At 37.0% G+C, this 26241-nt stretch overlaps 2 protein-coding genes across 7 annotated transcripts in view; one reads left to right on the forward strand and one right to left on the reverse strand.

Annotated features, from left to right (window-relative positions):
• DYNLT1 (dynein light chain Tctex-type 1) lies at nucleotides 1–26236 on the forward strand. 2 transcript variants are annotated; one of them, XM_068938589.1, is made up of 5 exons: nucleotides 1–244; nucleotides 3256–3297; nucleotides 4436–4559; nucleotides 4777–4854; nucleotides 25909–26236. In XM_068938589.1, the coding sequence occupies exons 1-5, from the start codon at nucleotides 218–220 to the stop codon at nucleotides 25986–25988; spliced, it is 351 nt and encodes a 116-aa protein (XP_068794690.1). In that variant the 5' UTR covers nucleotides 1–217; the 3' UTR covers nucleotides 25989–26236. The 2 variants fall into 2 exon arrangements, with proteins under 2 accessions (XP_068794690.1, XP_068794691.1); XM_068938590.1 differs by lacking the exon at nucleotides 25909–26236 and adding an exon at nucleotides 5134–5558 and having other exon boundaries at nucleotides 22–244.
• Nucleotides 7752–26241, reverse strand: part of TMEM181 (transmembrane protein 181) — a 39247-nt gene continuing 20757 nt past the window's right edge. For 4 of the 5 annotated variants that reach the window (XM_068938585.1, XM_068938588.1, XM_068938587.1 and 1 more), the window contains 14 exons: nucleotides 24799–24889; nucleotides 24112–24230; nucleotides 22894–23013; nucleotides 20832–20912; nucleotides 19732–19831; nucleotides 18903–19033; nucleotides 18182–18273; nucleotides 17038–17095; nucleotides 16233–16335; nucleotides 16084–16135; nucleotides 15354–15436; nucleotides 14204–14293; nucleotides 12708–12774; nucleotides 7752–11750 (listed from right to left, as the gene is read on the reverse strand). In XM_068938585.1, coding sequence (XP_068794686.1) covers nucleotides 11672–11750; nucleotides 12708–12774; nucleotides 14204–14293; nucleotides 15354–15436; nucleotides 16084–16135; nucleotides 16233–16335; nucleotides 17038–17095; nucleotides 18182–18273; nucleotides 18903–19033; nucleotides 19732–19831; nucleotides 20832–20912; nucleotides 22894–23013; nucleotides 24112–24230; nucleotides 24799–24889 — 1266 coding nt within the window. In that variant the 3' untranslated portion in view covers nucleotides 7752–11671. Of the gene's footprint in view, nucleotides 11751–12707; nucleotides 12775–14203; nucleotides 14294–15345; nucleotides 15437–16083; nucleotides 16136–16232; nucleotides 16336–17037; nucleotides 17096–18181; nucleotides 18274–18902; nucleotides 19034–19731; nucleotides 19832–20831; nucleotides 20913–22893; nucleotides 23014–24111; nucleotides 24231–24798; nucleotides 24890–26241 lie in introns of all 5 variants that reach the window. The other variant, XR_011140246.1, reaches the window with a different exon arrangement.

Raw genomic sequence — 26241 nt, forward strand, 5'->3', positions numbered from 1 at the left:
GGCGCGAGGTGCGCAGGCGCAGTGCGCCGGGCAGCGGCGGCGCTCAGGCCCTCGCGGTTTGCCGGCGGCACTGCGCAAGCGCCTCGGAGCCCGACTTTGGGGGGAGGGGGGGGCGCAGGCGCAGTGCGAGGCGCTGCCGGCGCGAGGGGCGCAGCCGGGGCAGGCAGCGGTGCCGGCGGGTCGGTTACAGCGCGCGCGGGACTCCACCGGGGAGGAGATGGACGACTTCCAGTCGGCGGAGGAGGTAACGGCCGGGCGCGGGGCGGCGGGGAGGACGGGTCTGGGGCCTCCCCTCGCCTCTCCTTCCGTCAGGCTGCGGTGGAGCGGGCGAGAGTCCTGGGCGGTGCCCGCCCCGCGGTCTCCTGTGCCGTTGGGAGCTCCCCCCCGCCCCCCTCCGTCGTAACGGCCGCCCCCCCCCCCCAAGGGGGTCGCCGCGCGTGCCGGCAGCGGCTGGGCGAAGGCGGGAGCTGGCCCGTGGGCGCCGTGTGGGGGTGCCGCGTCTCGTTAGCGGCTGTGCCGGTGGGCGAGCTCGCTCGGCGGGATTGCGGGTGTCCGCTGGGCTGGGCTTGCCCGACGTCTTCCCTGGGTTGCTTCTGCTCTGTTGCCTCTGCAAATCACTGAGAGGAAGTGCTCGGGGAGCTTCGGGAGAGTGATTTCACCACCAGCACAGTGTGCTCTTGTGAAGAGTCTAGTTTAGGTTAGTGAGGGGAAGTCTGGGGAAAGCTCTTTGTGCAGAAAGAAGGTTTCAAGCAGATAATCTCTTTGCGCATTACAAGCACTTTAATGAAATACTATACCATTATAAACCATTAATGAAGATACAATCTAAGATAGTCAAGTTTTTTTTTTCTTTAGCACGCTAAATGACTACCCTTTTCATAGGCTTTGCTTTTGCAGAGTGAGAATTTTTCTGAGCTGTAACAATTTACTGTGTTTAAATAATTGCATTGTGACTTGGTTAGACAATAGCAAAGCAGTGTTGGAGAGGAAAGTGTGTCAGATTCATGCTATCCTAAAGGCTTTGTTCTGATTGCTGGGCCTAGGCTATGTTATGCAGTTACAAATTTTTTTTTAAGTGATAATTAAATTTGATCATTGTTCTAATAGGTCATCTTTAGAAATATCTTCAGAATTACTAAAAAAAAAAAAAAAAAAGAACTGCTTTGCAGTTCGTATTCATTGACTAAGAATACCTCCTTTTGAATAAGGTAGAGAAAACGTTGAGTCCAATTTCTGTGAGTCAAAAGAGTAGCTTGGAGGAATTGCACAGATTCTGAATTATTTTCCCTTTATTTTTAATACTAAAAATATCTATATTATTAAAGGATGGAATACTGTTGTATTATTTGGAAAGCTACTAACAGCACACAAATCACCAGCTGGATATCAAAACTTACATTCTATTTTGTGATGTATCTAAACCTGTATACAGTTTCACCTTAATAAAGGGAGTGGGTTGAGAAGCAGCAGACACCCTAGAACCAAGTTCTCAGATGTGATGGACAAGGTCCTAGATACTTGTTTCAGTACAAATGAGGTGGCTAAATACCTTTGAGAGCTTGGGATGAATTTAATTCAGTTCAGTTTGTGAACCTTGTTTGTTCTGACTCACAGGAATTCTGAGCAAAGTTTGAGACTTTGGGAAGATAAACTGTGTACAGTTTATCTTCTTGCCTGGCAGCGTTCTGCATGTCTGCCAGCACATCTGGTATGCGTATTCTTAATTTATGCTATATGGAAAATAATATTTTTGTAATGATAGCTTTTAGTTGGTTAAATATAGTATTTCATCTTAAAACTTAAGCACCCATAAAATTTATTACTGTGAAAACAAATGATAAATAAGGCTTAAAATTAAGTCAAGGTCAAGAAGATGAAAACAAAAGCAAGTTTGCCACAATACATAAAAGCTTTTAACAATGTCAGAGCGTGCTAGCAAGTTACTCTGAATAGTTTTTAAAAAACAAAAAGGGCATTGCACCTGCTTCTTCCTTGACGTTTTGTTTATCATGAAGAACACTCTCAGCTGCATTCTTCATTCTGAACATTGCAAGACATTGGACTAGACTATTGACCTTATGAATATAGTTTGGTTTTATGAATATAGTGTGGAAATTCCTCTGAGAATGTGTAAATATAACTTAAATGAAGTTCTAAAAAGAGATACTGTACTGTTTATATGCACACCCTAATTATATTTTTATTCGTGAGTATGGGTTAGAGAAGCGGACAGACCTCAAAGTGAAAACTCAGCCTATGTTTGCTTGATGAGGTTAATTTTGAAATTCTTATTCAGTCTTAGGAAATTAATTGCATTGCTGCTACCTGTCTTTTGTCTGATTCCTTTCTTCTCCTTCTTGAGTTGAGGCTATGACAAATCTATAGCGAAAATGTCTGCATGCGTGAAAGCCTGTGTTTGGCTTGCTGAAGGTAGTGAGATGTCCAGAGTATTACTGCTCCCTCTGCTATTTGGGATTACTGTTGAAGATACTGCTAATGCCAGGTGGCTGCTGGGCTTCCTATCACTCATCAGATAGAGCTGGTGGGTTGTTTTTAAGTAACATGGGAGAGCCTATTAGTTGAGGGGGGTAAAACAGGAAAAAAAAATACTAACTGTACAAAAATGCAAGTAATATTTTTAACAGACTAGTAAAATATTGGAGCACGTAGTAAAACATCTGCCTTCTCTATCTGAATGCTGTATGCTTAATCGCTGCTCCTCAGAGCCTGTAAGAAGGCTGCAAGTTGTAGAAAATCCAGTAAGCTAGATCTAGTTTCCAGGAGACAGTCTTTCTCATATCTTTAACTGAAATTGTAATGACAGCTTTTCTTTGACTTGCGAATAGATGTTTTGTCTGCATCAGTGGCCTGAAGATGTCATTAAGCGGTCTGTGCTGTGGCCCTGTTTTCTGTGAACTGTGGATGTTAGCACTTACTGTAAAATGAGAATGCATACACAAGTGCTGTATATATTTTAAAATACACTTTCAAGTTAAAATTTGAAAGTCTTGACTCAGATCTCCAACAAATGTTAGTTCCTATTTTACTTTACATTACTTGGAGAATTTTGTTAACTTGTTTGGGTTCAGGGAGCTGAGGTACATATCAGCAAATAAAGAAAAACTAGGTATCTCCTGACTTGCAATAATCGAATGAGCATAAATGAAGCTTCAAGTGTATTTGCTTAACAAACCTTGAACCTTGTAAAAAGGAGAATATGTTCACTGATTATTTGAAACTCTTACTTTTTTGTAGACTTCCTTTGTTGTTGATGAAGTCAGTAACATCATAAAAGAGGTAATCAATTTTTCATTTTCTTGTTGTGAGAGTATAATATGTTGTATGCTGTGTGCTAAAAAACACTCACGAAAATCTGGTAACTAGTAAGTAATAGATTTCTAGTACAGGTTATTATCGGTGTATAGATAATTCTCTATTTAACCATTGTGCGTTCTTTAAATGGAAGTGTGATACCTAGCATTAGTTCTGATATGCACTGCAAATCTAAAAGATAATTAAAATAATTACATATGCCTCTCTTCAGTTGAAGTGTATCCCGATTAGAATTCTATGTGGACCTTGTCTGTTACACCCTATACACATGGATTTTGTTTCATTAACATATAGGGTTTTTGTAGGCTGTCTGCATGTATATGTTACTCTAATTTTGAGAGGCTTTTCCTCAAAATGAGTTTTCTTGTTAGTTTGAAATGATTGAACTGTTCTTGTTGCTACCTTATTGGTCTATAATATTTCGAGGGATTTGGTTTTGGCATCTGCATTTCCTCTTGTAGAGTGGACGTGCAGAATTTAAACTGTTTTGGTCAGACTTTCTGTAAATCGAATATACATTTTAACAAATGTTCCTGTCTCTTCTGAATCTGAAGTAATTTTGACTTTCCTCCTAAGTAAAATATATTATTTGCCTGTTCTAGTAGTAACCAGCAATTACACAGGTGTGTTTTGGGTTGTTCTCTCTACCTGCCCCCCCCTCCCCCCGAAAAAAAAACAACAAAAAAAGATGGCTCTGAGATTTCTTTCCTGCTGGAAAATCTAAAGTAAGTTCATTTCCATAAAAGAATATGTATGCATGAGTGTTCATGCATGTTTTTCAGTCTCTTCAGGACTGCTTAAACGCAAAGCCCTTTTTGTAACTCTGGCTTCAGGACATTGGGATAGGAATTACAAAAAAGTGAGAATCAAATATTAAAAAACAAAGAAAGTGTGGAATATAGTAATACCTTTGTATGCCTGGCTTGAACACTGAGATGCAAGTTTTATATAGGAAACACTTCTGATAATCAGTATGGGCAAATGCATTTAGGATTTTTTTCAATGGGTATAGTATCTGATCTTCAGTGCTCCATGTCCGAATCGGTTAAAGGGTCCCTAGTTGATTGACAACAGTGCAGCTTATTTTGTTTGTTGCCAATAGGCCATAGAAACTGCAATTGGCGGCAATGCCTACCAGCACAGCAAAGTAAACCAGTGGACAACAAGTGTGGTGGAACAAACTCTGAGCCAACTCACAAAGCTGGGAAAACCTTTCAAGTATATTGGTAAGCTCAAATTTTTGTTTTCTGGTAAAGCTGGTACAGTAAAGTTCAATTAAGATTTAGAGAAAAAATCTCAACATTAAAGACATTAATAACTATGTCAGTAAACTGCTTGTAAACATATATATATATATGTATATAGTTTTATGCTAAGCATACATGTAGCTAAATGTTAAGCGATATTAGCGATCAATTAATAAAAGCTTTTCTACTCAAACAGTGACCTGTGTAATTATGCAAAAGAATGGTGCTGGATTACATACAGCAAGCTCTTGCTTCTGGGATAACTCCAGTGATGGTAAGGGACAAAACTGTTGAATTCTTAATCCTGCAATTTAATGTAGTCCCCTTGAGACTAGGCAGCTAAGCATTTCATATTTAGAAGTGTTAACATCATGGCCAAATGGAAGAAATACCAAAGTGCATACTATTACTCCAGAGCTATAGCTCTTGTAAAAGCTTCATTCTTAAAGCTCTTAATGTAAACAATTACAAACATGCATATAAGGACATGTGCATTTTCATAGTAATCACTGAAACTTTTCTTCTGTCTCTAAAACCATTCTTATGTTTGTAGGAAACTGCACTGTGAGATGGGAGAATAAGACTATGTACTGTATTGTCAGTGCCTTTGGACTTGCAATATAATTGCCTTGGAATTATTCATCCTTCTACTCTTTTCTACTTCAGCACTGTATTCCATCTCTACTCAAGCTGTGAATACACTGAACAACTTCGGTTTTTAATGTTATTTTTAAGTACCTTTTTTCAAATGTAGAAATGTGAAAACATGCTGTTACATGGATTATGTTTGTACTTAGTATCATACCAGTGTTGCCATGCTGTCTTAACACTTCAAGGACTCTTCTTCAAGGTGCTAATACTGAGATCTGCTGCAGTGTAAACACTTTCTCTAGATTTCTTCTTTAAGATGAATTTGAATAAGACACTGACTTTCACACTTTGTACTCTTGGTTAGCATTAAATTATTGACATTCATAATCATTGGTGTGACTCCTGTCTTCTGGATTTTTTTTTTTTTTTAAAGTTCCAATCCAATTTAATTCTCTTCAGGTTATTTGAGAGACATCAGAATACAAAGCACTTCGATAATTTTGCCAAAGTGACTACAAACTTGCAAAAAATGAGACAAAATTTATCAGAAAGAAACTTTGTGGCTGCATTTCTGGGACCTATTTAATCTAATTATACAGCACTTCATTATTTTGGTTATCGTTCTCTGCCCTATCTTTGAATGAAGGAGGATAGGAAGCCTTTTACATTCTAGAAATGCTTAGCAAGCTATACATAAATAATCACTTACTGCTACAATAAACTATGTGTATGTATGTATGTCTCCTGCCTTCTAAAGTTGCAGAGGAGTAACAAAGTATAGGTCAGGTGACAAAGAAACAAAACCTTATCCAAACCTAATTAAAGCAGCTATGGGAACATGCTAGGAATCTCAAAATACCTCTGCAAACTGCTATGCTGCTTCTGTAACCAGTAGCTCACTGTTAGTAAAGCTGAACACCTGCCTAATTAGAAAAGAATTCCCTATAAACCATGTTCAGGATAGTATTCCTGGGCTAGAACTGGCCTGAGTGAGTTACGTTTGCTTACATGTAGGAAGCACTATGAAATGTATTCAGTCTCTGGCTCTAAACTAAAGCTGTTTGTTTAAGAATTGGAGGACTGCTGAAACTGTACTTTTCTACCAGCTGGAGAGATATAGTGGTGAAACATCTCATAGTAGTAAAGGATTTGTTCCTTGTGCTAGTAAGTAAGTGCACAGGGATGCTATCAGTAATGCCTGACTAGGCCATAGGAAACCTTGTGCTAGATAAGCCTCAGCCATCTTCTTCTCCATTCCTGTTGTCCATACAGGGGTGAAAAAGTTATCAGCTTTATCGGCAGGTTTGGGTTTGGTGCATCTGAGACTTAAATACAACACTAAAGCTTATATATTGCTGCTAGCATACATATCGGTTTTAGCCCATCATCTCTATATTCCCCCTCATGACAAGACAGTTCCTTATTCCAGCCTATGTCCTACTGCCTGCTACAGGACTATACTGAATGGTACCTTGAACTTTTGCAGCAGAGGAAGTTTTAGCACTTTTTTTTGGGCTAGAAACACTTATTGAGTATGTATTGTTTAGTGTCAGAAATGATACAATACCTGTAGAAAGAAAACATTAAAACAAGACTGATTGATTGATTAAATAATAGTGCCTGAAGCACTTAAGAGGGCAAGAACTAAACATGTCATAAAGGAAAAAAAATCTATAATCTGAGAAGCTTTCCTTAAGAAAATTTTTAAGCTAGCTTTGCAACTACTTTAACTTCAGCTCGACTACATCAGCTTGACAAGATAAAGCTGGTAATGTAGCACCTACCCAGCTACTTACAGTTAAAAGGAGTAGTTTCCTGTACTTTGAGTTAGTATTTACTTCTAGAAATATTTGGCTTCTTGGTTAAGCCATTCAAACGATCTGTGTCTTTGCTAGTTTTGTTCATGTCAGAAATAGAAAATCACTTGAGTTTTATTTATCTTCTGGGTGCTGACCTCCAGAAGAAAATGTTCGAGAATCTTTTCTGAGATTTTTTTTTTTTAAAACAGCTTTTCTAACAGCTGCAGCAGCACCTTGGAAAAAAAACAGCCCAATAGCAAGGACATGCATTGTTATCAGTGTTGTCACCATCCCTAAAGCTTTTTTATTAATGGCCAGGGGTGGGACACTTCTTCCTGGGCATGCTGGGAGGGTGCATTTTCACGGTGAACCTCCCAGCCCATGGTAAGTAGGAGAACTTGTAACCCTGCTAGTAGAGGCATCCAGCAGCAGTTAACATGAAGCACAGGCTTTCAGCAGAAACACAGATGGCATCAGCATTTACCAGGGGAAGAGGTACTGCCAGCATGGCCACAGCAGGCTTTACAAAGCCACCACTGATTAAGCCGTTTCGGAATGCCTATTCCCCTTTGTAAACTGGCTAAGCAAATAAGCAAGCTACCATTCCATCTTCAAGCCCAGGCAATAAAAGAAAGCAAGTCCCTGATTAATCTGCACTGATACAAAGCCTGAATTGAATCCCTATGCAATTAGCAAGTTTAAATAGGCGTAAGATTAAAATACTGATGTACGTTATGAAAGTGGCAGAGGGTTGCAGTCATTCACTAGAAGGAAAATAAAGTCAAGATAAAGATATAAAACTTTATTATGAACATATTTAACAATGATTACGCACATGAAGTCTTCCGAGAAACTCAGTACACGACTTTTTTTTTGAAGTAAAATATTAGTTTTGCTTCATATTCCATATCAAGATGAAGTTCAACAACATAATAATTTGGATAATTTACTGCCATTACACAGCTTCTAAACATACCAAATATTCAACATATTCCCCATGCACACTTTTTCAAAGCAGCATTTTATTAACAGCTTCCCATTAAACAGCATTTATCTTACACATTATGATACCATTTTGTACACAACTTTTCCATTTTTTAGCTTCATTTTACATATTTACAAACTTCTATAAAAAGTTTTACAGTAATGCAAAGGTTATTACTGGCATAAGCAAAAGCAAGTGGGCAAGAACTATATCACTATGGATACAAAGTTGTCTTGGCTCAGAGAAAGACCAAAACCTTTTCTAGCTGGAAACATCCATTTTTTCCCAGATCAGTTCATGGGTCTGTTGGACTAGCTGTTCCTTACTAATGCTGAGCCTTATGCTTGCTATTCCTTTGCCAGTCCTAGGAAAGTTTCCAACCAATTCCAACACCAACTGTATTTTTCAAGCAAATGCTACAGGAAAAAGGTTGCCATGAATGGTTCATCCTCAGTGATAACTGATTTCTTAGAAGTCCCTCTTGATCACTACGAACATGAAAGTCTTCACTTACTTAGTAAAAGGCATTGCATTTGGAGCAGTAACTCTGTATACTATGGGGCTATCATTTTGTATACTTTTCTCATTTTATATACACTTCCAATAGGATTGGAAATACCAAATTACTTCAGAGTTCACCAAATGAAAGCCAGATGAGTCTCTTATCCAGATCCCTTCTGTTTCAGCCTTAGCTTACTAAAGCATCACACATTACTTGGAAGTGAATTGTGCTACCTACCCCCAAGCTGATTACAATCCATATTGTAATACTCCTCAGTTACTGTCGCTGCTTTCCAATTGTTCATGAATAAGAAGAGTAAAATTGAAATTTTTTGCTAGCAAAACTGTTTCCTGATCTGCTTCACTGCTTTTACCTTTTTACCATATATTGAATTTGATGCCTTGGTGCTTCAACTAAGCTTACTGTCATGCTCTAACACTTACGAAATACAAAACCATTTGCATGGCCAAAATTGGTTATATATAATCTCTAAAAAAATTTTTAAGGATATTCATATTTTTGTAGTGAGATACTTTTTTGAAATATACATTTCCCTTTTTCACCAATTCTATTTCCATTTTGACTGTAGTGAGGCAGAAAAGTTAATGCAGACAAAATAGCGAATGGAATGGGCTGAGAACAGCTTAGAAAAAAAAATCATCATCTCAAAGTTAAATTAAAAAATGTTTTCTTTAGTTAATGAAATCCCAAAACATGACACTGTATTTTTGGGTTAATTGTAACATCCAGCTCAGACTGTGGTAAGAAACATTGCTACACTTTGCACATTTGTCAAATCAAACATTTATCAATTCAAAACAATTTAGAATAGAGCCAAAGAGATCTGAATAGGTCAGGATCATGTAGATCTTGATTTCTGAAAACCTAATTCCCGTACCTACTGTTACTCCAATGGAAGTCAAAGGGATCTGGGGTACATGAAGGCCATCCTGTTGGCTCCCAGGTCTGATTGCAAATTCCAATAGCTGTAAGCACTCAGACAGTCATCTGGGGAATAATAAAAAGGGGGGGAATGGTTTCTTCTCTTTTAGAATAAAAAGATCATCTCCCATACTTATTTTTAAAAAAAGTCTAAAAGGAAATGGTAGGGGTACAGCTTATTACAGTTCACCAAAAGAACAACCCCACTGACTTGAAACACTTTTTAATTTTTTTCATATGTGTTATTCTAAACTAACACCTATTAATTAAGAAATTAAAGAAGAAAGCCTTTTTTTTTTCCCAGCAATCTCCGTGCTTTATCCATATGATAGTTCTTTGGCTTCTACCACATAAATGATTCTTGGTACATAAGTTTTAACTTCCAAACATCCTTGAAAAGTTTCATAGCGCTGCATAATTTCAGAAAGTTTTCACATATACACACAATAAGTATCTCACCACACTCACCTTCAACAGCACACTGATTTAATCTGAACTATTTTTACAACAGCAAGGATGCAACCACATGAAGCAGTTCCTTTAGTCTTCTGCAAGCAAGCTGCAATCCTGTGAAATGTCCCCTAAATGATCTTGAAAAGGTACCAAGACATTAGATGCAACTCCAGCTGCAGTAACGGGAGTGATCTAGAACAGGAATAGCTTAAACGCAGAACAAATCTCACTTTTTTCCCCCAGTATGATCCAGCAAATCTCACAGGACTTCATTACACTCGTATGCTTAAGCTAGTTCAATTATGAGCACAATTCCCTAGTGCAAGCCAGTATCACTGTTTAATGCTTTTGTCATTGCTTCTTCATGTCGCTGTCGTTGCTATTTAGTCTTCTATACAGCAGCAAGGCAGAGAAATTTTACAAGAGAATATAGCAATTATAAATCCATGAAAAGAGACTTTCAGACAGGTCAAGTACCTGAAAGTATACAAAGTAGTTAGAAACAAACAGCAGTCACTTAAATACAGAATTGAATGGTAGTGTGGGAGACTAGGGGGAAAAAAAAACATTTTTGAAATAGAAGAGCAGCAGCATTGTAATAGGAATACTGAATTCCCATATAACTGTCCCAGCACAGACTGGAATACCGATGTACTAGTAAAAATATCTACCTGTACAGGTAGTAATTGTGGTATGCCTAAGGAAAAAATAGCGGAACTATGCACAGAACATGCTCAAAAGCTAACTCATACACAAGTTCAACATGAGTAGCCGTGACTGTTCCTAAAACGCAGACCAACTGCCCTGTTAACGCTCACAACTACGTGGAAAATCCTGATGTAGAAAAGGCCTCTAAAAATGAAATGTTAAGAAATATGCAACCGTACTTCTCTATGAAACTTTATGCTGTATACTTTTTAAGTGTAACAATCTTCTCCACGATACAGAAAAAAACACTGAACAGTACTGTGCTTCCTTCTGAGATTTGCTGCTGCCTAGACAGCTTCATTTGAAAGGGCTATTTGGGGGGGGGGAAAAAACCACCCCACTTCTGTTGTGGTGGTAAAACGTTAAATCTATACTACACAAATTATTTCACACTACTGAGCCTATATTTTGGCTCAATAAAAATTGACTATTTGCACATATCTTGCACTTACAACACAACACATCTGAAAAACACGTTTAAATTAACCCAAAGGTTTTAAATCAACATTGCCTCTTCAAAGGATAAGTGGAAAGCATGTGGTTTTTTGCATTTCTAAAAAATAATAGTAATAATAAAAACCCTAAAGCCCATCATCCTCTGCTTCCAGGTCAAATGAGTAATGTAGAAAAGATAAATGAAAAGAGGCACTTAGTACAGCCATGGACAATATTCAAAGGAGCTAGCACAAGTGCAAGAGATTAAAGATAGTATACTGTACATACTCCTAAAAAACCCCACAAAAACAAACAAAAAAAACCCCAAAACATAGACACACACACAGAGCAACGAAGCAATTTTAAAATCAGCATATAATCATTGAGACTTCTAAATGGAAATAGACTTAAAAGATTTTAGTCCACAGACATCCTGCTATCAGACATTTTATAAGACTTGTAAAAAAAAATTTGGTTTCTTTAAGTTTCTACCACTTTTTCAAGCATTCTTTTTTTCAGTTTTAATCTTGTAAACAGAAATAGAAGCGGGATGTCATTCCTGGGAGACAGCGTTCAGATGACGACAGCAGGCTCTAAGAAAGCCAAGAAAATGATCCATCCAGGAAAACTTAAAAAGTTACTTTGATCCCAGCTGAGCAAGTTTGTCCACATTTAATCAATCACTGTCTGATTCTTCTTTATACTTGGCTCTAATAGCTTGGCCATTCTGAAGTGGCATTTCTTCATAGTCACTCCTGTGAAAGAGATCTTTTTTAAAACTTCTGAATGTGGTGATCAGTTACCAAACTGGAACAAACAGGAAAGTACTAAGAATATGCCGGGGCATCAAATTATTTGGGTAAGAACCCTGCATCTGTTTTGCTTCCATGTTAGGGATACAAACAACATATGTGACTGCTCTCCACAGGACAATCCTTGATGAAGGTTATTTCAGTAGCTGCAAGCCACTACTGACAAATAGCGGCTTCTCTACATTAGAAGAGAAGCAAGCTGGTACTACCACTACTCATCAAATTAAACAAAGGCAAGTTATCTCAGACAATGCATACAGCTAGTCTGTGCACAAACTTAATCAGGCTACTTCAGTATTATCCCTATCCTCACTGTTCCAGCCACCTCAGTATCCTTGGGTAAGAGGTGAAACCATCAAAATGAGTTTGTTCAGTGTCTAGCACAGAGACCTGACCTGGATGGAGTTTTAAGTGCCACTATAATTCTCATATCACATAAACTCATACACAAATCCAGGAAGTTTTGCTAGATTTGACTATTCCTGTTTCAGTAAGTGACAGATATTTAAGAACAGCCATTATCCTTCTCTTGCAGCAATGGCTGTTTTATACATGATCTGCCCTTTTGCTAACTCCCACCTGACTCCTGCAGTCCTTCCTGATTTAAAAGCAAGTCCTCCCCTTTCACCTCTGCTGCCTTCACTCCATGTCTTGCCTGTATCCTAATATTTACCTACCTGTTTGTATCAGTGCCATGCCAACCCTTTTTAGAAACCAAAGAAGAAAAACTGAAATAGCATGCATTCTCACTGCAGTTCTGTTCCAGAGTAAGGCTATGCTTTCGTTTCACTACTTCCACTGACAATCTACAAAGCCATTAGTTGTTTAATGAATATGGAAGAGAACATTACAAAAACAACACACCAGAAATAATTCTCCACAGGTATTTTGTGATCTTACCCATAAATCACATCATCATCTGAATCATTCAGCATAGAAAAAGCAGGATTGTCTTTCAGTTGTGATTCTGAAAAATACAAATGAGGGTTAATTTAGCCCATTAATTACATTTATAGACCTAGGTGCATTTCTAGTCCAAAGCCAAAGCAAGACTCAACGTTTTCCAAGACGGTCGTGACTACAAACTAACATCCAAGCTAGAAGTCTCTCCTTTAAACTCTTCACTCTTTGGCCACAACACAATGGTGTTTTTAAGAGTGAAGGAGATGATGCATCTCTTTATATTTTCAGACAGCATTTCAGAATAATGAAGACATCCTTATTTGAAAAGTGTAGACATCATGATCCTTGTGGTTATTTCTAAGCTACAAAAATAGCAGATCAAAGTTATAACAACTTGTATGTAAGTTGGGGACTAGCCAATTATTTTTCAACTTTGTAACAGGTGAAGGAAGGACTTGTAACTTTATGGTGAGATGAAAGGAAGCACATACTTTTCATTGGAAGTTTATGACAATTCCCTCTGCCTTGCTGTAAGGCCTTTTCTCCTGGCATAATCTGTTGCTGTTTAGCTGCAGTTCCTAACTGTATACAAGTAAAATATGATCCAGTAATTTGCCACAAGCATCTTTTTACTGGCAGCTTTTTACTTCAGATTTTCTATGTACTAATACTTCTTTCAATTCAGCTACATTTTTTTTTTAATTTATCCTCATCTAGCCATTTGTTTTATGCTTCCTAGTGGAAAAATAACATCTTTCTGTAACAGTTCCACCCATTTCAATTTTAGAAAGGTTAGGGAGAAATAACCAGCTTCACAATTTAGTGCCTTCCTCCTGCGCACTCCCTGCAGTTAAACTGCATGCTTAGTAGAAAGTAGAAAACAGACTCAGTATAAATACTTTTTTTTTTTAAACAGAATCTTTATCTGTAAAAGAGGGATAATACTGTATAAACAGCACATGAGTCAGATTTACACCTTTTGCTTAGGAAGACAAAAAACATAAGTGTCACAGACTCATCCCTTTATCTCCCTCTCCCCATAGGGATCCCACCAGGGATTGCGTTCTCCCTTTATCATCTTCATTCCTATTTTTCCATGTCTGTATTACCTATCTCAGAGTCAAGTCTGACAGTACACCAATACATTAACCTTACTGTTAGAATAAAGTACGAGTGAAGTATTGTTACTTGTTAAGGGTTGCCTGTGAGTCATTTCAAAAGTCACAGCATTATATACAAACATCATATTGACCATAAGCTTGGTTATAGAAGAGCATAAGCATTTTAGTAAGGCTGATTAATTGTATACACGCTATGTATTCTTTCAAATATCCAATACTAAATTGCTCAGAAACAGTACAGGTTCTCCTTTAGGTTAACACAAAGCAAACTGAAAGAGCAATGAGACAACCAAAATATGAAGATGTTACACACTATCTGCTAACATGCCAGCTCTTGTCATGCGAGTTTGCCAGACAACTGCTTACACTTACCATATAGTGCATTCTTCGAAGGGGAATACACAAAGGCTAACGTGTAGAGATAAAAGTTCAATAAACCATAAAATGATAAAAATTCTGCTGGTAGTAAGTGTCAAGGATATTGCTCCATACATATTAAATTTTGAAAGATGACATAAACCATATGTAAGCTGTTTCAAGGGAAAGATGTTAAGTAAAGTCTGAGAACACCAATGGCTAACTGAAGGGTAACTAACATGGCCCAAACTCTTCTGATTTAAACTCACACTGAAGACAAAGCTTTAATTTTACCACAAGTATTATTTGCTGAGATAAGCTCTACTGTTGGTAGAGTGCATGGTAAAATTAAATAGCTTTTGCCTCCATTGCTGAAAGAAAGCTGAGCTAGTAAGAAGTTTTTTTTTTTTTTAACCAAAAAACCACAAGTGTTTGATTGGCATAGCAGTCGAGAAGGAAGGAGAAAGGACTATCTAGAGACAGAACTCTAAAGATAGGTTCTTGCCTTCATTTTGGGAAAATGCTAAAGGCTTTACATATTGGTTTGTACTAGCTCCCAACACATATCTAAGTTTACCGGTAACAGAAGCAGTTGCAGTCACACACTTTCAGAAAGTAGAATGAACTAGGATCTCATAGTCAGGATCCAGAAATATAGTTTGTAATCCTGCCAACAGACATCAGAAAAGGTCTCTCTCAAGTCATTTAAATTCCGTGCTATGACCTCTTACCCATAGACTTGCAACAATACACAGACCCACTTTCAGTGATTTCTAAACGAATAGTTTCTCAAGTATTTTGGTATCTGTGCCAATGATAGGTATACAGCAAACAATTCAGGCAGCAATCAAATATAGTAAAGTTTTTCACTATAACTTGTTAAAATGACTTGAATGCATGCTCATCAAGGCCTTTTATGCCCTTGAAAAAGTATCAATTGCAGTTGTGATGTAAGCAAGTTAGACTGAAACTGTTTCAGCTGATAATCCTTACAAATAACCAACAGAAAATGACACCATGAAACTTCAGTTAGGAGTTGGACTTCAAAAGCCCACCTAGAAAGCAAAGGTCTGACCCTACAGATGGTCTCACACCATCTTTAATTATCATCTTAAAAAAAATACATTAACATTCCTCACTGAGCAATATCACAACACAAGGATATAATTCTGATAATGAGTCGACAGTTCAGCAACAAAGTTGTCCTGTAGAACTTGTGCTCCAAAGCGTAGATAGAGTATAACAATGCTGTGGAAAAAATTAAAGACACAGTATGCCTATATGCTTTAAATTGCGACACTGATATAGTAGCTTGATAGAACAGTATATGACAAAATAATTGTGTTAACATGACATGCATTTATTTTAAGACATATTTCTTTTCATAGTTCTAAATTAAGAATGATTTTTTTTTTAAATTAAAATTCAGTAATCAGCTGAGTAAACGGAAAGAAACATGATCTACTTTTTTTTTGGATTTCAACTGCTGCAGACGGAATCCAAGAGGCAACAGCAGTCTGAAATAACAGCTTGGGGCAGGGGAGACAAACACTAACCATAATCTAAAAAAACTTATCTAAACTTCTGCCAGGAAGCTCAGAAAGCCCAAAAGAGGAGAGTAGTGCACTGCAGACCACTCAGCAGTACAGAAAACATCACTGCTGAGTGAATTTCCAAATCTTGCAGTGTATTACTACGGTAATGGATTTAATACAAAGCTATCTCTAAAAGCCTCAGAAATGGTTCAAAAATTAAGAAATGTTCACCTTAACTCTCATATTAAAAAGGCATTCCTGACTTTGACTGACAATTTCATTATCAACAGAATGTATTCAAAGCCCTGAAAAAAGTTACAAAAATTACAGTGCTGAGAAACGTACTTTGAAAAACCTTACCTAATGACAAGCACTACAAAGGTTAACGCAGTCAAGAATTTTAACCTGAGATCTGAAAAAAATTGAGAAAAGTTGTTATTTGAGAGTTTACATCTCTATCTGTGAGAAGAAAGCCTGTTTGGGGTAGACTCAAAGGAAATACTCCTTACCAACATAAGGCATGTTACGAAGTTCTGAACATGCCCTCACTATCAGGAACAAAAGGTAGAGAATGTATGTGGTTGCCACCACAAGGAAGAAGATTTTCATTCCCTATAAAAAGAATATTCCTTTTTATTACTTAAACAAGATTTGGTCTATTCCTTCTTTCTTCATAACACCCTACCACTAGAAATCATTATTTTCCAAACATAAGATGGAATTTTCTTCAGAGAAACCAGGCCCATGAAAGGAAGGAGAAAATGAGGATAGCTGTGGTTTTGGGGGAACAGGAGATGTAAAGGAAGGATGTTTAATAGCAAAGGTCATTTTGCTCACTAAATTCACAGTGAGCTGAATCTCAGGGTTTGTCTAAAAACATAGCTCCTAAGAAGATATATGAACCTATATAAATCAGATCTTCCCCTACAACAAGAAAAGCAGAAATTTACTAGGACAGAGGTTTTTGGCAAGAATAAAGATGCACAAAACTGACTTAACAAGAGACTTAAACTGTCTTTCAATCCTAAGAGTCATGAATCCATGACTGTACTTCTGCTGTTGAGTCTCCACATGCCCAAGGTTATTGGAAGACAATTTACTGTTCTCACTGGGATGGAGCTCAATAAGGCACACTATGTAAGCCAGTGTGTGATATAAAGCAAAACGGAAACATTCAAGTACTCTAGTCAGAATAAGACCATCTGGCCAGCACTGGTACTCTCCAGAATGAGCTTTATATTTTAACACAAGAACAAACTTGTATTACCTAATTACACATAACAACTCACCAGCAGAAAAACATTTCTGACTTACCTGAAAATTACCTGTGTCAACCCTGTATTGGTACGTAGGATCACGTACTTCGTTAACACTAGAAAAGATTCAAAAAAAAAAGTGGTACTTACATCGTTACAAAAGACAAAGTAAAAAAACGTGCTGACCAAGAAACTCACTAACAAAGAATAAGTTTCACATTATTATACAAAGTTTATAACTAAACTATTGGCTGTGTAAATTGGTGAAACCTATTAATTCCAACAGAGCCACGACAATTTACGTTACATGACAGCCTCCTCTTTCTCAAACTCAAATTTTCAAACAATATGGAGGATTTCGGCTGTTAGCAGCTCTCATCTCCCACCTTACTTTTTTAAAATTGTATAATCTGGTAAATACCTACAGGTCTTTGGGATTCAGTGTTTAAAGCTCATCCTTGGTGATAAGAATTATGCTTAAGCAATAACTGCAGTATAAGCCCTTCCCTCATAATAATTCTGCTGGTGGGGTATTAGCACCAGAATTTCCTGCAACTGCACTGTTTTCAACGATGAACAATGGCATGGAGAAAGTTAGGAGATTTCTTCCTTTTAAGAAATAAAATAAGAGGCAAACAGTTGAGACTAGCACGGTTCCAAAATCGACAAATGTACCAAAACTGACGTAGTATTCTGGGTGGGAAATACTGCCCCCTTTATATGACATCAGGCTGCAGGGGAAGAGAAAAATTAAACAAAACCGAACTACTGAGTTTTGAGGAGAAATAGCCTAACTTGGCTAAGCAATATCAATACCAAACGTGCAGGCTGAACAGTTGAGAAAGTATGATGAAACTGTGTAATAAGTAACTGCAGAGAAACTGTTGCTTGGAATACTAAAAGCTACATGGGACATAGTGCTGGAAGGTGTATTATAGGCAGCCACAACATCTTGATAAAGTGGTGTTTTCTCTCTCTCACTATGCTTTATAGAATGATGTACTACTAAGTCATCCACGCAGAATTCTGTTTTCAGGTCAGTCACAATGTGCCACGTGTAAAGATATAAGAATTTGAGCACGTAATTTATCCATTCCTAAATCACAATCAGTTAAGAAACAAATAGTACTAATTATAAAAAATCTTCTAGTTCTTGAACACTTTCAACTCATTACCTTTGGACTAAATTTTCAATTACTTACGTTTGCCATATTCCTAATGTAACCGAGGCCAGCCACAATAGTCCAACAATAAAGAATTTGGGCAGATAGAAAGTCAAGCACTTCCTTTCCCCCTGTTAAGACAGCAGTAGGATGGTTAAGAAGTGAACCCACATTTGAGATTTCATTGTGTCAAGAACGAATCAAATAACTATTTTGTTTCTTCTTTCATTCAGCTAGATCAAGAATCTTGCCCTCTGAATTTTTAACCTGCACAGCTGATTAGAGAATACATGAAACTGTCATCATTTGTGTTAAATTTAAGATACAGTAGATTTCAGGCATCCTGTTTATAAGGTCTCACCTATTTCATTGATACTGCAACTATAGCAACATGCTCCAGAATTCATATTTTCTTATGCAATATTGTAAAGTGGTTTAAAAAGCAGACAACCACTACATACAACAACAAAACCCTTTAAGCAAGAATAAAGCATAATGGCATCTTTATTCTGCAGATGGTCTTGCAACAGTTTAGAGTGAACAATCCCATCTATCTTATTTAGGCATGGTAGTGTCAAGACAATCTACTTCACCTGGATCATTTTAATCCCAAAGCCTCATGCGTCACACTGTATTTAGAAGATAGAATAAATGTCATCTTTTCTTTTTAATCAGGTTTTAATTTGTCATCTTTTGAGAAAATTGAAGAACAAGTACTGTCTTCTCAGTAAATACTATGTGGATATTTTTGCACCCCTACCTGCACTCTTATACCATGGTAGACGCAAAGCCAGAACAACAACAACGCACACAGGAACAGTGACTGGAATAGATCATCCAGCATTCCAGGAAACCAACTGTTCACCAGAAAAGAAAGGGGGAAAAATGGATCTGTAACAAAATAAGAAAACTAGTTTAAGAAAGGGGAAAAAAGCAGTATTTTTCCATTATAAAGCAAAGCAGAATCCATCTTCAGAGAAATAAATAACCAGATTTTTCAAATTACAGCAGTAAGTGAAATTGAAGTTTGCTGGATCTTAAAGCAATTTACACAGGAAATGGGGCCTCCAGCAGCAATCTTCTATGTTACAAAAATACTCTAAAACGGTTGCCAAGGTTTCTAGAAAAGTACATGTTTTATCAGATCTTCCGCTAAACCACTGTTATTGGTGATGACCTAAAAAAATTGCCACAGCATGACTGAAAGCCAAATATTTTTTTGATACTGCTAGACAGCTCTTGAATTTGATGTGGTTTACAAAGCAGAGTAAAAGCAGCTTCTCCTTTTAACTAAAGCATGAGTTTCTGAATAACGAAGAATTGTCAGGTAAATGCAGAAACTGCATCTACATGTCACTATACAAAAGGTTCAGTATGGCAGCAGCTACTTGACAGAGGTGACATTTTTATCACTGAAGAGAATGAAATCCACCTACTGATCATGCCTTTGAATTTCATACACTTAAAAAGTGTTGATTTTTTTAGTAGAGTTTTCTGAAGTCTTATAAACAGCTGCCTACAAGTTAAAGGCCACTTTTTTTTTTTTTCCTTTTAAAGGAGCTTTCATAAAAACGCCATGATACAAGTACCATTGTAAAGTAGCAAGAGGGGAAGGAGGATGGACATCCACTTCTGTTCAATGCCCCAGTCTCTCATGGAGAATTTTCGTAGGGAATGTGCAAACAGACACTATAAAACAAAAATCCCAATTTTATAAGGAAAGAATACTCTAATTAAAACCATTAAGGCTGTAAAGAAGCACATAAATAGCACATTACAAACACTTCAAGAGCACACTTCAAGAGGTCTTTGGCACTGAGAACACTGTAAAACAGGAGTCATGTCTCTAAGCTTCTATTTCTGCTCCCATTTTGCTGGCTTACACCTACGTAAGTTACTTTCTCAGGCAACCTGAAAAGGAAACCAGCTACTACTATGCAAATCAGCACTACGTGAAAAATGCTGCCTAATTACTGCTCACGTGCCACCCACAACTTCTGCCTAAATTCACCCATTAAAAAAAAAAAAACAAAACCCTAGATTCTATATCACATTCAGTTACTTGATGTGAGTGACGTCACATATGCGAGAAAAACGCCATGCAAGTGTTAAGCGCTTTAGCTCCTTTACTCTGAAATTCTCGGTTCTAGTTTTCATGTTGTTTGTTTTTCCAAAACACTTCCTTTCCAGGGGCAAAACTGGGTCAGAGGTGATAGATGTTCTTAATCAGAGTAATTTAGGTTGGAAAGCACTTTTGGAGGTCATCTGGTCCAACCTCAAAGCAGCGCCAACTTTGAAGTTAGATCAAGGTCATATCCAACTGAATTTTGATCATCTTCAAAGATGGAGAGCCCACAAACTCTCTGGTCAAATTATTCCCATGTCTGAGTACCTGTGCTGCAACTTTTTTTCCAACATCTAATCAGAATTGCCTTTGTTTGAGCAAAATTCTGTGTGTTCAATTCAAAGTCAGAGTTTAGAAAAACAAGCTTTCTCCATTTGTACTGTTTTCCTAATGCTCTTCAATACTACTTGCAAAAACAAAAGCAGCAAGTGAATTAGTATTTCAGAAACGTTGTTTGCACCCATTCAGTGATATCTCGATTCTACTGCCAGGGGTTAAGTTACTAAACACAGCATTAAAGAGAAATGTCATCAGCTGCCTACACACAAGGAAACAAAATCTTACCGTGACCATGAAAGTAAGAACTACAAAGACAAATCGAAACCAGATTTCCACCTGTGAAAAACTGGGATTGTAGGTCTTCCACTAAAAGAAAATAGAAGAAAAATGGCCTATGAACAATGTTTTGACAGGGTATGCATGACATCAAGAATTAACAGTTCGTGCAGATACTTGAAAGGTTTTCTTGGTTTTCAAAGTTTAAAGGTAGAACCAAATTCCACCATGTCCTGGGGAAAGATGAAGACAAATTCATAATCATTTTCCCCCAAATTAAAGCTTGTTCTGAAAAATATAGGACTACCTAACAAAGAGATAACCAAAGCAGCAGAACATCCTTGCTTTTTCTTTTAAACCTTGCTATTTTGCAGCATACTCAATCTGCTGTCACATGTTAAAGAACTTATCAGGACAAAGAGGATGTTTTTCATTGGTTTTAATCTCATGTTAATTCAAAGTCTGAATTCCAAGAGCTGACTAAATCCAGTATGTTCCTTTTTATTACAAAGGTCAGATGCATAAATTGATTATGAAGTCGTCGATATGGTACAATCATGCTTCCATGTAACGAGTATGTTTTCTTAAAGCTTGTTCTCTTGTTTCAGAAGGTGCACCAAAAAAAAAAAAAACAAGAAAAGGAAAAACAAATGAACTAATAACGAATTTTTTCATAGGTGAAAAGTTCCTTTTCTCCTCTAATTGTTATGAAGGCAGAAACATTAATTTTAACCTGTCAGTTTGCATAAACTCTGCTCTGTTGACTGTTTATCTTATATACTGCCTGCTTCTCTTTTGAAACCACTTTTGAAATGCACAAGCCCTGGTACAACATGTGCTTTGCCCATCTGGCAAGAAGCTTTACCTCCCTCCCTATATAATTAGTCTGTCAACCTCCGTCTTATCTTTTTAAACTGCAAAGTTAGAATAAAAATTATATACATAGAAACCCCTTATACACTAACCAGTCTGAGATTCCTGCTGGGATCACTACAAACCCTTGTAATAATAACATAAATCGATAACTGTACTTGCTGTGGGCAAACAGGGCTTTGGATATGGGATTTTGCATGCAAGTCTGCCTTAAGGTAGTCTACAAAGCAAGATGATAAACCAAACCAAACCACTAAATCTTCCAACACATTACCCTGCTTGAAATCTAGGACTAAACAAAGTGTTTGAGATGTTGTTTTTTTATGTGGCTTATTACTAATAATGTACTTTATACACTAGAGTTTTGTACATATTAATATACAAGGAGTTCACTCAGTATATTAAAAAAAAAAAAAAACTTTTTCTTTACAGTAATATTCTGCTTGTTGCTTGCTACCTGCTCTGACGCGCAGAATGCTACTTACAGGCGCAACATAACAGAGTAAGCCATATTGTAAATTCAGTTTAGTTCCATTTTCTCCTAATGCAAGTGTTTCTAAACTTCCTTCTGGAGTCACTCAGCACTTACAGGAGAAGCAAATAGTTTGTAAACAATCTTTAGCACTGTGAACTGAGCTAGTTATTTCATTAGGGATTGCCTGCTTATTTTAGCTGAATAAGCATTTTTTTTCTTCTTCTTCTTCCTAAGCACAGTCAAAAATTTTTTTTCCATTTGCTTTTGAGTTTGTTAAATCTTTCCAGCCCAGGCTTTTGGAAACTCTGGAGAAATCTTGCTAATTCAGACATACCTACTGGAAAGGCTGAAAAAGGTACCATGCTTTAGAGAGGCAACGCTTGTCTAAGCAAATGCAGAAAACTAGATGTTCTAGCCTAGCTTGCCTATTGTTAATTATCTCCCAGGAATTACACTAAAATTATCTGTCCCAGCAAACAGCATTAGCTGTTCTGAAAGTAAAATTTTCCCCATAGGGTTAGAAAAATTGGCCGAGAACCTTATTAATAGCAAATACTACAATAGTTCTGACATTAGCAGAGATAGGTAATTTAATTAGGATGCATCTTTATGTTTCATCTTCAATAACAAGATAACATTTTCTACTACAGATAGAGCAGACTTCTACAGTATTGGTTATTAAAATAAAAGATTTTCTTAGCTAGCATAAAACTTTATACTTACTGTGAAAGTAATATTCTGGATAGTGTAAGTTAACTTATTCAGATCTTCAAAGTTAACAAATATGTTGTACTGAGTGTAATTCAGGTAGCCAAGGTGAGCAACAATGATTTCAGTACATTTCTGTGAACATACACAATGAAGAATAGCATGTAAAGGCCTTCAATTTATTTCACAATATGCGCTGGTAGTCTAGGCTGAAAAACTTGTTTTTACATGGTCAGATATGGGTGATACTTATTTTCTGTCTCACCAGTCTTGATGAGTCAGAACACCTACTGAAGCAGGCCCTGCAGATACAGTATTCCTTGAAAGATAGCAGAAAGAAAGCAGAAGAAATTGACAAAGTGAGTCAGCAGGATCAAAGGCTGAACCAATAAATAAGACTAGCCTTTCACTAAAACTAGTAAAAGAAACTGTCTACAGCACTGGGGAGGATCTGGATAACTATCAGTCAAGCTCTAGGTCACCAGATGGGGAGATGGGGCAATCTTGTACTGATTCTTTTTTTAAAGTTAGCATGAGGAAAGAGAAAATCCAAGCATATTAGTCTTTTGCTGCATGCAGTTAAACCTAATGGGACATTGAGTTCTCTAATTTCTGTAGATTTTATATATTAAAAAGTCCCAAACACTTGATTTATGCTATATGCTTACTATAAAAAGCTTAGTCTATGCCCTTCCTCAAGGATTTGAATCAATTTTAGAAATTTCAGTTAAAAGTATACTAGAAACTCAAAACTTTGAACATGTCTTCTCAGATAGAAAGAAAACTGGATTTTTCAGAACACAGATTCTAAATGATTTCAGCCAGACTCTCTGCTAGCTGTTGGATGAGAATGCTTCTCTGCCCTGGCGTCCAATACCTCATCTTCCACTACAATACCTTACTGCAATACTGCTAATCTGTTTAAGTGACTGAGCAGCACACATTGCTTGGATGGCAGAGAGCTAGGCTAACAAGAAACAAGGGTCTTTAAGAGGTAATACACAGGAGTCATGTAAGGCAACAATAAAAAAAAAAAAAAAGACAAATAGGTAGGTAGATACCTTGCTCAGGTTTATTAGCACAGTTGCTATCATAAATGAAACCTTACTCTAGCTCTTCCTTGAGACCTCCTTATCAGATATATGCTTCTCATTTGCGATGTCATGTAACATGCACACAAAGTTTTAAAAGAAAAAATTCTGCATCAGAATTGTTTAAAAAAAAGGCACATACTTGTGCACAGTTGAGTAATCTTGTCCGGTTGTGAACTTGATTATTAACATATGGCGTGCTTCCATCCTTCACCACCCCAAGCACTTTGACTATCATAGTAACATTTTTTTTGAGGGATACTGCAATTAAAGAGAAAACATTAACCTATTGATACATGCATGAATGAAATTTCAAACAGAGTTCAAAATACATAAAATGTCAGAAGATTACTGGAAGTTATCCAGTTGTACGTTACTGGAGGGGGGAAAAAAGAAATCATACCTCTTATTTATATATTCAGACAATAAGTCACAAATGCCTGGACTTGACAGATTAACAACTTCTGATACAATATTTCTCACATATTTACAGTCATTTTTATTGCATAGTTAATATTATAATCTACATATCTAATAGTCCCAAAAATGGAGGAGCAGAGACACAGATTCTCCACATATTACTGTTCTCGTAGAAATAAAAACCAAGTTATTCCATACACCTGCTGCCTCCAATTCTCAAAACTAGTTCTGTTCATGTCTGCATGGGGGGCAGGGGATAGAAAGGGGAAGACTATTTCAGAGGAAAAACCCACCAACCACAGCCATAAAACTACAGGATCATATATGTGACAGACGCATGAAATTACAGATACTGTATGCAAAATTAGGTTACTACCGCATTTTTCTGAAAAACAAGTAAAATTCTCACCATCATGTTGATCCAGCTCAACTATGCAGGTCAGCCACAGTTGCTGATTGTAAGTAGACAGTGGTGGTGAACTTAAATTAAACGGCTTCAGCTGAAGAAAAACAAACAAAAACATCCACAAAATTACCACCAGTCAGTCTGTTACATAATACATCTGGACTTGTAACAATAAAAGGCATGTTATAGCTACATGTGTGACAATTTGAGGGGGAACAGATTTAATACATGCTACTGTGTTGACAGTATGAATAACACCCCAATTAACTTAAATTACTTTAAAACTAGTAAGTCTTTCAGAGAAGTAGTAGTGTAGTCCAAACAGCATACATTTGTGGTACAGCACTGAATTCAGGAAAGGCATGAGTACTTAAAGCACATAAAAGCAGCAGCCAAAAAAAAGTAGAGATAAAAAGACAAAATGCTAAGACTTAGCCTGAAAATAAAAAATTATTTCTAGCACTCATACATCAAGAGTCAGATTTCTGGCCCTCACACTGCTTCACAGTTTAAAACCTTTTCAACTCTAAGTATGAAAACGGTGGCTATTTTTCCACTAGGCTTTCTAAAAATTCCACATTAATTTCAAAAGCATTGAAGATATCATTAACAAATAAAACCTACATGCAAGAAAGTGTTTTCTTATTTGACATAAAAAACACATTTTTTAAAATCCACCCAAAACATCTTACCCATCCAAATATATATAGACCAATATGTACACATACAATATGTACACATATATAAACTAATAGACACATCCAAAAAAGTGCAGTGCATTTAAAGAAACTATACTTCCAAAAAACAATTCCAGTAATTTTCACCAAAATTACTTTAGACATGAGGTTGATGGTGAAGAGCTAGGCAGAAATAGACACAGAAGAACTGAGAACCAAAATATGAGAGCATAATACGAAGGCTTTCAAGAAAATTAATATGAAGGGTCATGTTAGGAAGCTAAATCTCACTGTCTTGATCACTTGAAAATGATCGATTAACAGGAAAAGGAAACATTCCTTCCCAGCTGACAGAAAGGAAAATCAGAGGAAGGTGATTATGAGTTGTCATGGAGAACATTGTTTTTCCATTTCTGCTCTCAATTTCTCTTTCTAGGCCTTTACAGGAATCTGCATCATGTGCTCACTAGGGAATTCTATCAACACTCAGTGTTACTTTACCAGGAATTAGTGTGAAGAAACATCACTCCATCATGAAATTCCTACCCCATCTGCTCACGGAAGACTAGAAATTGCTGCAGTGTCACTCCTGAAATACACAGTAGTAGTGAAGCTATCACACATTCTACTTCAAGCTGGAAAGTACCATGTAGCCAAGAAGTTTCCATTAAAAATCTAACTGCCTAAAATAATCTTAAGGTGGGGGAAAATGTTTAGCAAACGCCAGCAAATAAAGCCATTCATGTAATCCAACACCACATATTAACTC

This window comes from Struthio camelus, chromosome 3, assembly GCF_040807025.1.
Source record: "Struthio camelus isolate bStrCam1 chromosome 3, bStrCam1.hap1, whole genome shotgun sequence".
In the NCBI taxonomy this organism is placed as follows: Eukaryota; Metazoa; Chordata; class Aves; order Struthioniformes; family Struthionidae; genus Struthio; species Struthio camelus.